Below are 12,393 nucleotides of genomic sequence, written 5' to 3' on the forward strand. Positions count from 1 at the left end.
CAGAGTATGCCTGGTGGTGCACTGTTAGGCCAGTATTCCTGTAAAGTCGTTCAAGCTTTTTTCTTGTTTTTTGTATAATTTTAAAGGTCTCTCTGAGTTGATGCTGCATATGAAACTCTTCCTCAGCCTCCCTTGTCTGCAGTAGTTAGTAAAAGAAAATCCTAAAAAAACGAGCTGATCAGAGAGACGTTAAGCTGTCTACGTCAACCAGTGTACATGGCTTCGCCCATCTCAGCTCCAGACCACCCACAGGCCCCGGACTGGAGCAGAACCGACACTGTCTCGTTAGCTAAGAAGGAGCTAACAGTTCTGTTTCTGCTTCTGTTAACTTTCTTGTGTAAGTATCGCGTTTGCATCAGATTTTATGATATAGAGCGTACTCTGGTGAAAGCGTGTGGAGGGGCATCAAGTGCATCACGGACTACTAATCCAACGTTGCACAAAGCTCCAAAGACCCATCCCTGCCTCTCAACAAGTTCTACGCTTGCTTTGAGAATCCTGACACCCCCCCAGCACCAGACTCCCACACTCAGAGGTAAGGAGGTGAGGAGGATCAACACCGGAAAGCTGCTGGACCGGACAACATCCCCAGACGGGTGCTAAGAGACTGCGCACACCAGCTCTCGGACGTCCTGGCCGACATTTTCAACGAGTCCCTCATCCAGGCAGCTGTCCCCACTTGCCCAAAGACCGCCACCATCATCCCGGTCCACAAGAGCTCCGCAGTGACAGGTCTGAATGACTACCAGCCAGTAGCCCTCACTCCGATAGTCACAAAATGCTTTAAAAGACTGGTTCAGACCCACATCAAAGCCACCATCACCGTCACTGTGGATCCACACCAGTCCGCATACAGGAAAAATCACACTGCCCTCACCCACCTGGAGCAGAAGGATTCCTACGTTCGGATGCTCTTTGTGGACTTCACATCTGCTTTCAACACCATGATTCCTCAGACACTGATAACCAAACTCTCCTCACTTGGACTGAGCTCTTCCCTGTGCAACTGGGTCCTACACTGCAAAAAATCAGGGTCAAAAAATAAGAAAAATAAAAACAAAATAAGAAAACAATGCTTGAATCAAGCAAAATTATCTGCCAGTATAGTGAGAAAATTTAGCTTGTTAAGAATTCTTGAAACAAGAAAAAAAATCTTGCAATGTAAATTATCTTGTAATCTCAAAAAACAGTAATAATTAACCAATTTAAGACATTATGACTAGATTTAAGCAAGACTTGCTTGATTAAATATCATAAAAAATGTCCAAAAAGTCCAAAACTAGCATATTATTCTTGTTTTAGTAATGTTCATAAAACCATTTGGTCAAAAAATATCTTAAAATAAGAATCCTTTAATAATTTATTTCTCTTAAATATCTTAAAATAAGAATCATTTAATAAATTATTTTTCTTAATTTAAGACTGTAATTCTTATATTAAGTAATTTGTCATAATGTTGTACTCTACTTGAAAAATTGTAAAAACAACCACATCCAGTCATTCCACCTTTTTTTTATTTATTATTATTTCCAGAGACATGAAATACATGCTTACAAAAATAGTTCCAATGAGGCTACATAGAACTTACTGAGAAACAAGTGTGAAAGTATGCTGGGTGGTGGCAACTCAACCTTGGTATGAAACGTAAAACAAATAGATACATTTCTCTTTTAGCTTAGATAAACAAAAGTAAACCACGTTCATGGTAAGGTGTTTTATTCTTAATAGTTAAACTAATCAAAACTTCCTTATGCACATGCCTCAGAGAAATAGCATTTTTATGAACTAGAGTATCTAATGCAGTTTTTTAACATGAAACTTAAACTGGTTAAATAACCAGTTATATTACTTAAACATGAAACTTGGTAAATAACCAGTTCTGTTAGTACAACATGAAACTTGGTAAATAACCAGTTATTTTATTCAAACATCAACCAAAGTCATCCTGCACCACAGGATGGATAGGGTTGTATAAACCCAATTTAACTGAATTGTCTGACTACACCAAATAATGATATCAGTAGTATAAATCAAATCACTATTTGTTACACCCCTACTGATAATGATAGCGACTGCTGCATGGCCATAGGGCACTTTTCACTACTCCCCAATGAACTTTTTCCACTCTGACAAAGTTTTTTTGTAGGATGAAGTTGCATCCCGATCATGAATGGCATCCTGCAGAACTTCTGTCTGAAGTATTGACAGGAGTGTTGCGATGCACTTTGGATAGGTCAGATGAAATGTGTAGTAGTATGCTAAAAGATAGAGCACACCTGTGTCAATGTTTTCTTTTGGAAAAGTTGTCACAGGTGTAGACCCAATGGCCAGCATGCAGTTGCTATCACAAATGATCAGAACTGGACTGAAGACTGGTCTTCTCTGAAGGTAGGTGGTTGGGTTTTCTGTGGGCTGTAACAAAGAAAATCAATATGAGTATGGAATAATGCTGAAAAATTAATTTAAATCAAAAGTTTGAATCTAAATTTGGTTTGTAATTTTTATGAAGTTTAGAACACAAATTGTAATTAAACTACATTTTAGGAGAAATCTGAAACTTGATGAGGAAATTAAATTTATATGGAATTTACTGTTAGAATAGAGCACACAACCATGGCCCTCCACACAAGGGCTTAATTCACTACTCATGTAAGACAATCTTTATTATATAATTTGCAGACCACAAGCAAAACATATTTCAGAAGGCATTCCCTAGCTCAGTTTTGTCTTAGAATTCATATACTAGTGCTGGGCGATAAAACGATATCGATAGTTATCGAGGAAACTATATATCGCGATAAGTCGGGGCGAGAAATTCGATAAACTAAATTTTCTATTTCCCGTTTAAGTAGCGTTGTGAAAAGGCGCAGCACGAGATCAGGCAGCACGCTGAACTGCTGCTCAGCCCAGTACAACCCCTCCCCTCCCCTCTCCACCATCCCCCTCCGCCCCACCCCCCGAGCCCCTCCACTCTGAACTCCTCACATAGCGGCTCCTTCTCTCCCATTTACTGGATAAACTTCATTTATACTATTCAGCGGCGCTACACTGGAAAACTCACCTTTTAAATATGAGGCATGCGTCTCCAAGATATTTAGAGAGGTGAGCTTGTTCAGATTTCTGAAGGCAGGTAAACGCTGCTCTGTTTGCTGCTAGTTAGATTAGCTTGTCTCCAGTTTAAAGTTAGCGATGTTTAGGTGTAAAAGGGATCTGTGCAATCTGTCATCATTAGCTAAGATGCTTTCACTGCTTTTTACATTCTAATAAACTAATGGGTAACGCACGTTAGCCGTGTTAATCCACGTTTCGTGTAAATTAAGGTTAACTTCAGCACGAGTGAGGGGTTAGTATATAAACACACAGAAAGGAAGCACTTTCCATCTTTTTTCCTAACTCTCACTGTTTCTGTTAGAAAACCCTGAGGGCAGCATTCTCCTCTGTCTTTGTGTTTTATAGTTTTTAACAGATAGAGAGTCTGTTATGCTGGATATTTTACTAAATACAGAAGATTATATAATCTGTCTAGCTGTATTTGAACTGAGCTAAACATTGCTGTTACTGAACTGGAGTTTTAAATACACTTAAGTAATGTAAGTCTAGTCTACTGAAAGCCAGTAATGTTAGTATAAATCTGTACTGCAGTAGAAGTGGATCATTTCAGAAACTTGACTTTATTCCTCCCACCTCCATTATAGGCCACTTTTTTTTTTAAATATTTAAATGTTAGCTTAATTTAAATGAAAAAAAAACTAAAGGCTCTTATTTAAAAAAAACATAAGCAGTAAATTATCTAAAATTACAACAAATAGAAAATAGAAAAACAGTAAAACATATGTAATACATACTTTTTATATGACCAAAATTAAACTAGACTGAAATCTGACTAAAACTAATAATATCCGATAGACTAAAATGTAACTAAAACTATTATACATTTTAGTGAAAAGACTAAGACTGTATCAAAATCACCTGTCAAAATGAACACTGTGATATACTCTTGTATTTTGCTTTATGTAGTTGCCTGCATTCAGGGAGGGGAATGATCTTTTGATTAAATATAATTTTATAAAAATAAATAAAGTGTTATTGCAATTTAAATTAAACAGACATATAATGTAAAGGGTCTTACATATTTTTTAGTTTATATATTTGTCCCCTTTTTAAAATTAATTTAAAAGCTGTACCCACCTGGCAAGATGTTAACATCCTAGTGTCTGTCCACAAGGCTCTGAGCCTGCTAGTGATTTTGTCCATAACTCCCTTATTCTGTCACTTCTGAGTAAAAATAGAAACCTTTAAGTGTAACAGAAAGTGATTTGATTTATATCGTGATACATATCGATATCGGCTGATATGAAAAACTAAATCGTGATAAGATTTTTTTCCATATCGCCCAGCCCTATCATATACATTTCAAATTTGAGGGCTAAGCCATTTCCTATACATTTCTTACCTCAAGAACATGCACCACTGCCTCACTTGCATGTCCCAACTTCTTAGGTAGGGCCATGGGTGAAGGGAACATCTCAGGCAGAGCCTTCATCATAGCTACAGAGCGTGTCACTGTTCCAAACAAAAGTAGATGAATTGTTTAGTATATTTTTTGTGTTAGCCATTTGATTCCTTTGTGTTTAAATCAGTGTGATATTTTGCACAAAAAGCTGGATCCAATTCAACTGGGGAGCAGGGTAGTGTGTAATTGGTATTAATGAATTTACATCTTAATATTCGCACATCATTTCATTTAAACATCAAGCTCAAGTGTAGGATAGTGGATGCCTAATATGTTCTGGAGTAGCACAACACAGTTCTGGATCTGTTTTCATTTCTAGCAACATGAAGCTCTGCAGCTCATGATGTATAAGCTTAAGTGTTTTAAGCGGTTGGAATTTCCTGAAAGGTTTCTTACCTTTGTCTTGTGTTGTTGGTGGTCTCAGAACCTTTTTAAAAACTCCATAGAACTGAGCTTTGCCATAAAAGCTCTCCCAGCGGGTCTTCAGGTCAGCAATAAAGTCAGGGTTAGATCTGTCAAGAATGCGGCGAAGTTCATCCATAACCTGTTCCAAATAAACAAGAACACAAACACACACAGAAAGATTTAGCACAACATGTTCAAATTCTAGTTAGGTGCATACAACAAATAAATACATTTGCTTACATGATCTACTTCTCTGAAACAGGGGTATGCTTGCAGTATGTTAGCTGGTCTGTCCTGGTCTCTCAAAGTGTCAGAGTTGATGAAGGCTCTGCGAGCATCAAACTCAAGGTCAAGCAGCTGGGCAACTGCCTCCTTGTTAGGTTTCTGCCTTTTATACATCTCTTGCAGGGTACGGTAATGCCTTGCTTGACTTTGCTGACTATCAGTGCCAGAATGAACTCCTAGATCTTCAGCAGCTTTTCCACTCTGGTCAACAATTTCTGTTTTTAAAAACAAAGGAGTCAGTTTTTTGTTCAAATACAATCTATAATAAAAAATATATAACACATCACACTTACCAGCAGGTGAATTCATGCCATCCAAAGATGATGCGCTGCTTCTTGTTCTGTCTAAGATTACAGTTGATGCCGTGCTTCCTGGTGACTCTGAGATGGATGTGCTTGAATCACCATCAGCACACTCAAAATTCAGCCGTCTTCGTTTCCTCCGTCTTTGTGGTGTAGGTCCCTGTCGCTTTTTTGGTGTCTTTATGTTGTGGAGTCTTTTCAGTAATTGTTTGAAAAGCAATTCCTGTATGTGAAAGACATTGAAGTAATGCACTCATTTAATTTTACTATTTACAACTAAACATTTAGACTGCACAATTTGTTTTAATCTTGGGACACTTATTTTGTATATCATGAATTCTAGATCCTAACTAGTACAAATTGTGTTTAAAAAAAAAAAGCTATACAATTAATCAATAATTTAGCCAGCACGATGGAATACTTCATGACAGCAGAATTAAATTACACTGAAATTACACAGATTTTTACCTTATTGCCCAGAACCTATTCAAAATATGTATCTTTAATCTATATAAATAGAATTTATAGAAGTTTTCATTAACAATCACGGATGGTGTACTGTGTCTTTGATCACTGAAACTTAAAAATGGCTTTTGAGACATTAATGAAAAGGTGATTCACAAATGGAACAAACACTTACCCAAGTGTGTTTGCAGTTCACAGAGTTATCACGAAGCATTGGATAATACTCCACAAGCCGCTTTGCCATAGCCTGGACATCATTTTTGGATGGATACATGAATTCAGTAGTAGTTGCTCTGATGATGGACACCATGTTGGTCACCGTGTTCCTCACTAATCGGCAGCGAAGTTCTTTTGAAAGAGTGCATCCACGTTCTTGGCCAACACGCTGCATTTCAAAATACTGCTTTCTAAAATGTTCCAGCTCACTGTCAGTATACACAACATACTCAGGGTTGGGGAGCTGAAGGGTTCTCTGAGAGCCCAATGTCTCTTGCACATCAGGTTGGGGAGGTGTAGGATCACTGGACCGAGGAGTTTCTGAAACACAGGGGTTGACTTGTACAGTGGCCAGCCCTCTGCCATTCGAACCATTCTCTTGATTAGGAGATGCTGTCTGCTGCCCCTGCCAATAAACATTTAGCTAATATTACAATTCATAAACTAAAACATTAGCAGCATTACTTGGCTGGTAATCACAAGTTACTATAGCTGTAAACTTCACATCACACAGTGATGAAACAATTAAGAGAAGATTATGTATTGGAATAATTATGATTTTGTTTAAAATTATTTGTTACAACTGATTGAATCCTGATGATGATGTGCAGTGTAGGCTGACTTAAATTACTGTTTACCTCTTGATCTGTGTGAAACAGGTTCCATATTGCTTTTCTCCTAAGAAAATGTTCAGGTCCAGGGAAAAGATCACGGATATCTTCACGGGACAGAGTTGGTAACAAGGCTTCACTGATGTTTGCAGCTAAAAACAAAAATATAAAAAAATATATTTTTAAACTTACCATTAAAATCCCCTGAATATAATTTTTTACATGTGTATTACTTGCAGCGCTACAGAATGTGCATCAACAGATTAAAAAAAAATAATAATAAATAATAATAAATAATAATAATAATAATAATAATAATAATAATAATAAATAAAGATAAAACTCAGTACAGGATTCATATATAAGCCTAATTCCCAAGTTTTATCTTTTGGGGTCTTAATATAATTATTTTAGATACATCATACTATATGCTTTTAGATAAATCATACTATATAATGCATACATTCTAATTAATATTAATTATGGGAGAGGAAAACAATATGCATGCAAAAATAAGCTTACTGTGAGTATTAGTAAGAAAAATATGATATAAGTTACACCCCTGCACAACTTTAAATATGAAAAAGCATGTACCACAGTTATTTACCACCACACATGGGCAGCAGCACATGCAATTTAACTTAATGTTAATTATATTTTACCTTGCAAAGTAGCCGCTGACACTGCGTCCAGTTTTTCCATCACTGACATCTGGGAGATGTATCCAGATAACTACTGTCCCCAAGGGTGTCCTAGCAAAAAAGTCAGATTCTTTTTTAGCTAGCTGGCTCACAAAGATAGCGTTAGCAGAGCTAGGAGAGCTAGGTTAACTAACTAGTTAGCCAACGCTAGCTATTTTCATAGCTAACGGTACACAGAAAAAAACATAGGTAACTACTAGCTAATCTAGCTAGCTAAGCTAGCGGTTAGCTAACGGTACACTAAACATTAGGTAACGTTAGCTAACTACTAGCTAATCAAGCTAGCTAACGGCTAGCTGGCTGAGTGAGGTAAGCACTTAAGCTGGATGCATCTAGTTTACCGCAAATGTAAAAATAAATATACTATTAAAGTAACAGTGCTTTTTGGTTACATCATAGAAGCTAATATAATTAACTAATGTAGCTATATACTGTACCTTAGAACTTTAAGTTAGCATTACCCTCCGAACCCGTCTGTTAACTGAGGTTCCCGCTTTCTCGGAGGACGAAGGGCGCTACTTATCCGCAGTACTACGTCCGTCGTGTCTACATCCGCTGTTAAAATAATTGGCTATAAAATGTATTATTTATTTAAAATAAAACATAAGCCAATTATAGTAGTATTAGAAACTAAAGCCCTTGTTTTTTGTTGTATCCACTTAAAACATTAACGTTACATACTTTATACGGTTTACAACGTACCACTCTTTCCTACTGATGTAACCTTCCGCCACTACAACAATCCTTTTCGCGGTCTGCTGTGGGGTCGAGGGTTGTGTTATGAGGGTTGTATTTACACAGTAAAATGATTTGGCGCTGCTTCATCTGCTGCCTTTTTGTGGCAGTGACATTAAGAGCATTGCTGAACCACATTAATACCGTACACAGCCGTAGTCCGAATTTCCGTGTCATCTGTGGCATTGACGGCTGCACTCAGGAATACAGAGTGTACAACTCTTTTTACTACCACGTCAGACGGAGCCATGCCTCGCATCTTCTCAGCCGCAAATGTATGAGGCACAGTGGAGACCGAACGGCGGATAAAGCCACGGAGGACAGTGCGGGGCCGTGTACATCTAGATATGTTCCAATGCAACCGAGGGAAAGATGTTTCGAGAATTTTGATGTACCTAGCATTCAGTCAGCACTTGAGGCACGCGAACCCACCACAGCAAGCATACCTGGATGTGTTGTTAGTGATGCTGGCCGCTCGACCGCTGAACATGGCCGAGGTCACGCCGCTCCAGCCCCGGATGGCGCTCCGCCAGCTTCTACTGAAGACGCAACGCTTACAGTCCAGGAGGAACAGGACGAAGCATTACCTGAATCTTCACAAGTAAGTTACAGACATTTTTTTAGCTAGCAGAGTACCGGTGCAGCTTATTTGTTAATTTTGTCTAAGTTAAAAATTCGCCCGTAACTTTCAGCTGTCTCCACCAGTCTGCTTATTTGCTATTGAGTCGATTCTTTAATGAGTCGGTGTCGACTCAACCAATGACTGCACGTTGGCGTGCTTGGAATCGACTCACTGTTCTTTCAGAGTACTTCATTCAGGCGTTTATCCGACTGTTTGTGGGGTGCGCAAGTTTAATCACTCCTGTATCAGTTAATATTTTTCCTTGTTAAAGTGGATTTAACTGCCGTATTCAACATATATTCGAATCCCACCTGTGTCCTCGTGAAATAATTAAGATGTTGATATCAAATAAATGTGTTATTTATTAAATATTAAAGATGATTAAATAATGTCTGTTTTTATTTCTAGCTAGGAGAAAGTGCTATACATGAAGATACTAATGTGGATCTACTGAAGAAACATGCCACTGCCTTTGTGCTTTCTGCAAGAGAGAAACACCATCTATCACAGGTAAGTTAATATGTTGTTTATACTGTATGTACACACTGCAACTGGCTCTTGTCAGGCGATTGCTGTTAATTTGTTATAATTATGCAGTAATAAGTGTGAAAAGATGTGTGTTTAAGCTATTAGGTAGACTGAATTAATGATTGCTATTATGTTGAAAGGTACCAACCATACTGTTTTTCTGAACCAACTAAATTATGTTGTGTGGTTAATGTCAAGCATTACATAAACAAAATGAAGAAATCATGCAGTTACATTATGGACTGATTAATACAGGTACTGCATAACTTGAATAAGGTAAAGATACTGTTAATGAATAAGGCCTTTTTGCTTTCTCCCAGAGTGCAGTCAATGATATTGTAGCTGGAGTGCAGAACTACCAAGCTTCACTGCTGGACACTTTGAGGAATCAGATGACACGGGTATTTCAGAGACATCCAGAAGCTACAGATCAGCTGCTTAGTGAGTCATTGGACATTTTTAATAATTTTGAAGACCCATTTGCCAGAGTTTCAACTACATATATGCAAGACTCAGCTGTCAAGGAGCTGTTTGGGGTAGTGGAAGCACAAGAAATTGAGATTGCCCAGTCTGCATGCTATAAAGGACAAGGACCCGCTCGTGCTCTTGCTGTTAGATCTGAGTGCATTTACTACATACCTTTGATCAAAAGTTTGGAACAGTTACTTTCACATCCTGTTGTTCTATCCATGTTTGACAAAGGTGTAGAGACATGCAGGGCTGGATTTTTAAAGGACATAATTGATGGTGATATTTTGAAATCGCATCCATTGTTCTCTGTTAGACCCAATGCCCTACAGCTGATACTGTATACTGACGAAATAGAACTGTGTAATCCTCTGGGGTCACATGCCTCAAAAAACAAACTTCTAATGGTGTATTACACTTTAGGGAACATACATCCTAAATATAGGTCTAAGCTGGCTGCTATCCGTTTACTTGCTATTGCAAAAGCAACTGATATTGCTCAGTGTAGCATTGATGTGATACTGAATAGAATACAAGAAGATCTGAATTTGCTGTACAATGGTGTGAGGATCAAAACAGTGGCGGGTGAGAGAGTTGTATATGGAGCATTAGTCTCTTTTTGCGGTGACACCTTGGCTCAGCATGAGGTTACAGGGTTTAAAGAGGGAGTTGGATTTTCATTCTGCAAATGTAGACATTGCGAGTGCAGTTTTGAAGACATGCAGATTTACTTTGATGAGGACAGCTTTGTTCAACGGACATTAGGTTGGCACATCAGACAGTGTAATGAAATTGAGAGAGCCTCTACGGATTTCCTAAGAAACAGTTTGAAAACCACATACGGAATTAACAGGAAAAGCAAATTAGTAGACTTTCCATCATTTGATCTAATTAAGCAAACTCCGCAAGATATCATGCATGTAATACTTGAAGGAGTAGCTCCACTAGAAATAAAAAGTGTGTTGAAACATCTGGTCCTGTCAGGACAGCTTGACCTAGACACATTCAATAGTGCTGTACTAGGATATCCGTACTCAGTTGATGTCAGAGACAAGCCATGTCCCATAACTGTTACAACACTGTCATCAAATGACAACAAATTGAAGCAATCTTCTGGTCAAATGCTTGTCCTCCTCAAGATTTTACCATTTGTATTGGACAGTTGTGAAAGAAGTGAATACACTGAAGCTCTTACTGAATTAATACAAATAGTACAAATGTTGTTTGCACCAGTAATTTCTCTTGCAACCATATCAAACCTCAAATCACTTATCAATCAGCACTTAGTTAACATGAAGCAATTGTTTCCTGAGAACAAAATAACACCAAAGCAGCATTATCTGATTCACATTCCAGCACAGATTAAAGCTTTAGGTCCAATGGTGAGACATATGTGCATGAGATTTGAATCCAAACACTGCTTTTTCAAACAGTGGTCATCAAAATTAAATTTCAAGAATGTATGCAAGTCTCTAGTAAAGCACAACCAGATGTATGAAAGCTGTCAAAATGTCAGCAGCATGGACCACCCAATTTTTTCAAAAGAGGTGGTAATGGGACCAGTGTCTTGTGTGAGAGATGCACAATATGTACAGGGTAAACTGAAGGATTTTTTGGGTGTAGAAAAGGTGCACCATATTGTGTCTGTAAAATGGCTCGAGCTGAATGGCAATAAGTTTGTCTGCCAGAAGTCAGTGATTATTATTAATGAAGTTGAAGGTTCCCCTGTATTTGGACTTATAAAAGACATATTCATTGCAGATTCTTCATTGTATTGCTTTGAATGTCAAGTGTATGACACTGTAGCTTACAATCGTGGTTTTCTTTGCTATGAAATTGAAGTACCAAATCTTGCTCAGGCTACTGAGTTTGTTGATGCTGATAAGATTGTTGACTACACATCTTATTACACCATTAGCTTTAAGAACCACACTTACGTTCCTCTGAAATATTATCTCGGTGATGTAATTGGCTTACACAGATGCACTACTGAATAGTATAGAAGCAATTAAGTTATGAGAAACAAATTAAGGGAACAATTGAGTTTTTGAAATAGAGTAACTGTTCTGTCCTGTTGCATTCTTTGATTTATGCTTTTGATTTTTTATTATGTCAAGAATGCCTGTATGTGCTCAGGCATATGAAGTGGCTGGTCAATGTTTGTAATAAACATATACATTTTAAAATGTTCTGAAGATAAGACATGTGTTTATAGAATGTTTTTACCCTGTTGTACTAATGTTATTTGCTCTGTTTTTTTATAGAAGCTATGCACTCTGCCCCAATTGCAAACAAAATAATAAAATACTTTTCAGTCAAATATTGTCTTTAGTTTTTATTGGAAAATATGTTAAAACTTAAGTCTTGTATTTTTCGTCTCATACACGTTTTAAGAACATTGTATTCTTAAATTAAGTAAAGTTTTCTTGAATTTCTTATTTTATAGCGGAGGGCCTCAGACACTTTCAGTAATAACAGTAAAATTTCTTATTTCATTTTAGGAATTCCTTATAATTGGAAAAAAAATCTTAATAAGATAATC

The 12,393-nt window shown here is 37.5% G+C and overlaps 2 protein-coding genes across 3 annotated transcripts; one reads left to right on the top strand and one right to left on the bottom strand.

The window, feature by feature from the left end:
• Positions 1-1,492: 1,492 nt before the first annotated feature.
• On the bottom strand, positions 1,493-8,763 carry LOC111196661 (uncharacterized). 2 transcript variants are annotated; one of them, XM_049470772.1, is made up of 9 exons: positions 8,680-8,763; positions 7,460-7,549; positions 6,825-6,949; positions 6,146-6,592; positions 5,497-5,728; positions 5,159-5,418; positions 4,910-5,057; positions 4,454-4,563; positions 1,493-2,412 (listed from the first exon to the last, which is right to left on the bottom strand). In XM_049470772.1, the coding sequence occupies exons 2-9, from the start codon at positions 7,506-7,508 to the stop codon at positions 2,101-2,103; spliced, it is 1,683 nt and encodes a 560-aa protein (XP_049326729.1). In that variant the 5' UTR covers positions 7,509-7,549; positions 8,680-8,763; the 3' UTR covers positions 1,493-2,100. The 2 variants fall into 2 exon arrangements, with proteins under 2 accessions (XP_049326729.1, XP_049326728.1); XM_049470771.1 differs by lacking the exon at positions 8,680-8,763 and adding an exon at positions 7,936-8,111.
• LOC111197139 (uncharacterized) lies at positions 8,133-12,393 on the top strand. Its single transcript, XM_049470770.1, has 3 exons — positions 8,133-8,834; positions 9,264-9,365; positions 9,704-12,393. Exons 1-3 carry the CDS (start codon positions 8,304-8,306, stop codon positions 11,846-11,848), a joined length of 2,778 nt encoding a protein of 925 aa, XP_049326727.1. The 5' UTR covers positions 8,133-8,303; the 3' UTR covers positions 11,849-12,393.

This window comes from Astyanax mexicanus, chromosome 22 (assembly GCF_023375975.1).
Source record: "Astyanax mexicanus isolate ESR-SI-001 chromosome 22, AstMex3_surface, whole genome shotgun sequence".
Taxonomy (NCBI): Eukaryota; Metazoa; Chordata; class Actinopteri; order Characiformes; family Acestrorhamphidae; genus Astyanax; species Astyanax mexicanus.

Bases quoted from the DNA above. Each gene is read 5' to 3' on its own strand.
- LOC111196661 (XM_049470772.1), bottom strand. From the start codon at position 7,508: ATGTCAGTGATGGAAAAACTGGACGCAGTGTCAGCGGCTACTTTGCAA. The intron at 5,729-6,145 runs GTAAGTGTTTGT...TTTCACATACAG, and splicing joins TGAACTGCAAACACACTTGG to GAATTGCTTTTCAAACAATT. The intron at 2,413-4,453 runs GTAAGAAATGTA...TCTTTGTTACAG, and splicing joins CAGTGGTGCATGTTCTTGAG to CCCACAGAAAACCCAACCAC.
- LOC111197139 (XM_049470770.1), top strand. From the start codon at position 8,304: ATGATTTGGCGCTGCTTCATCTGCTGCCTTTTTGTGGCAGTGACATTA. The intron at 8,835-9,263 runs GTAAGTTACAGA...TTTTATTTCTAG, and splicing joins CATTACCTGAATCTTCACAA to CTAGGAGAAAGTGCTATACA. The intron at 9,366-9,703 runs GTAAGTTAATAT...GCTTTCTCCCAG, and splicing joins AGAAACACCATCTATCACAG to AGTGCAGTCAATGATATTGT.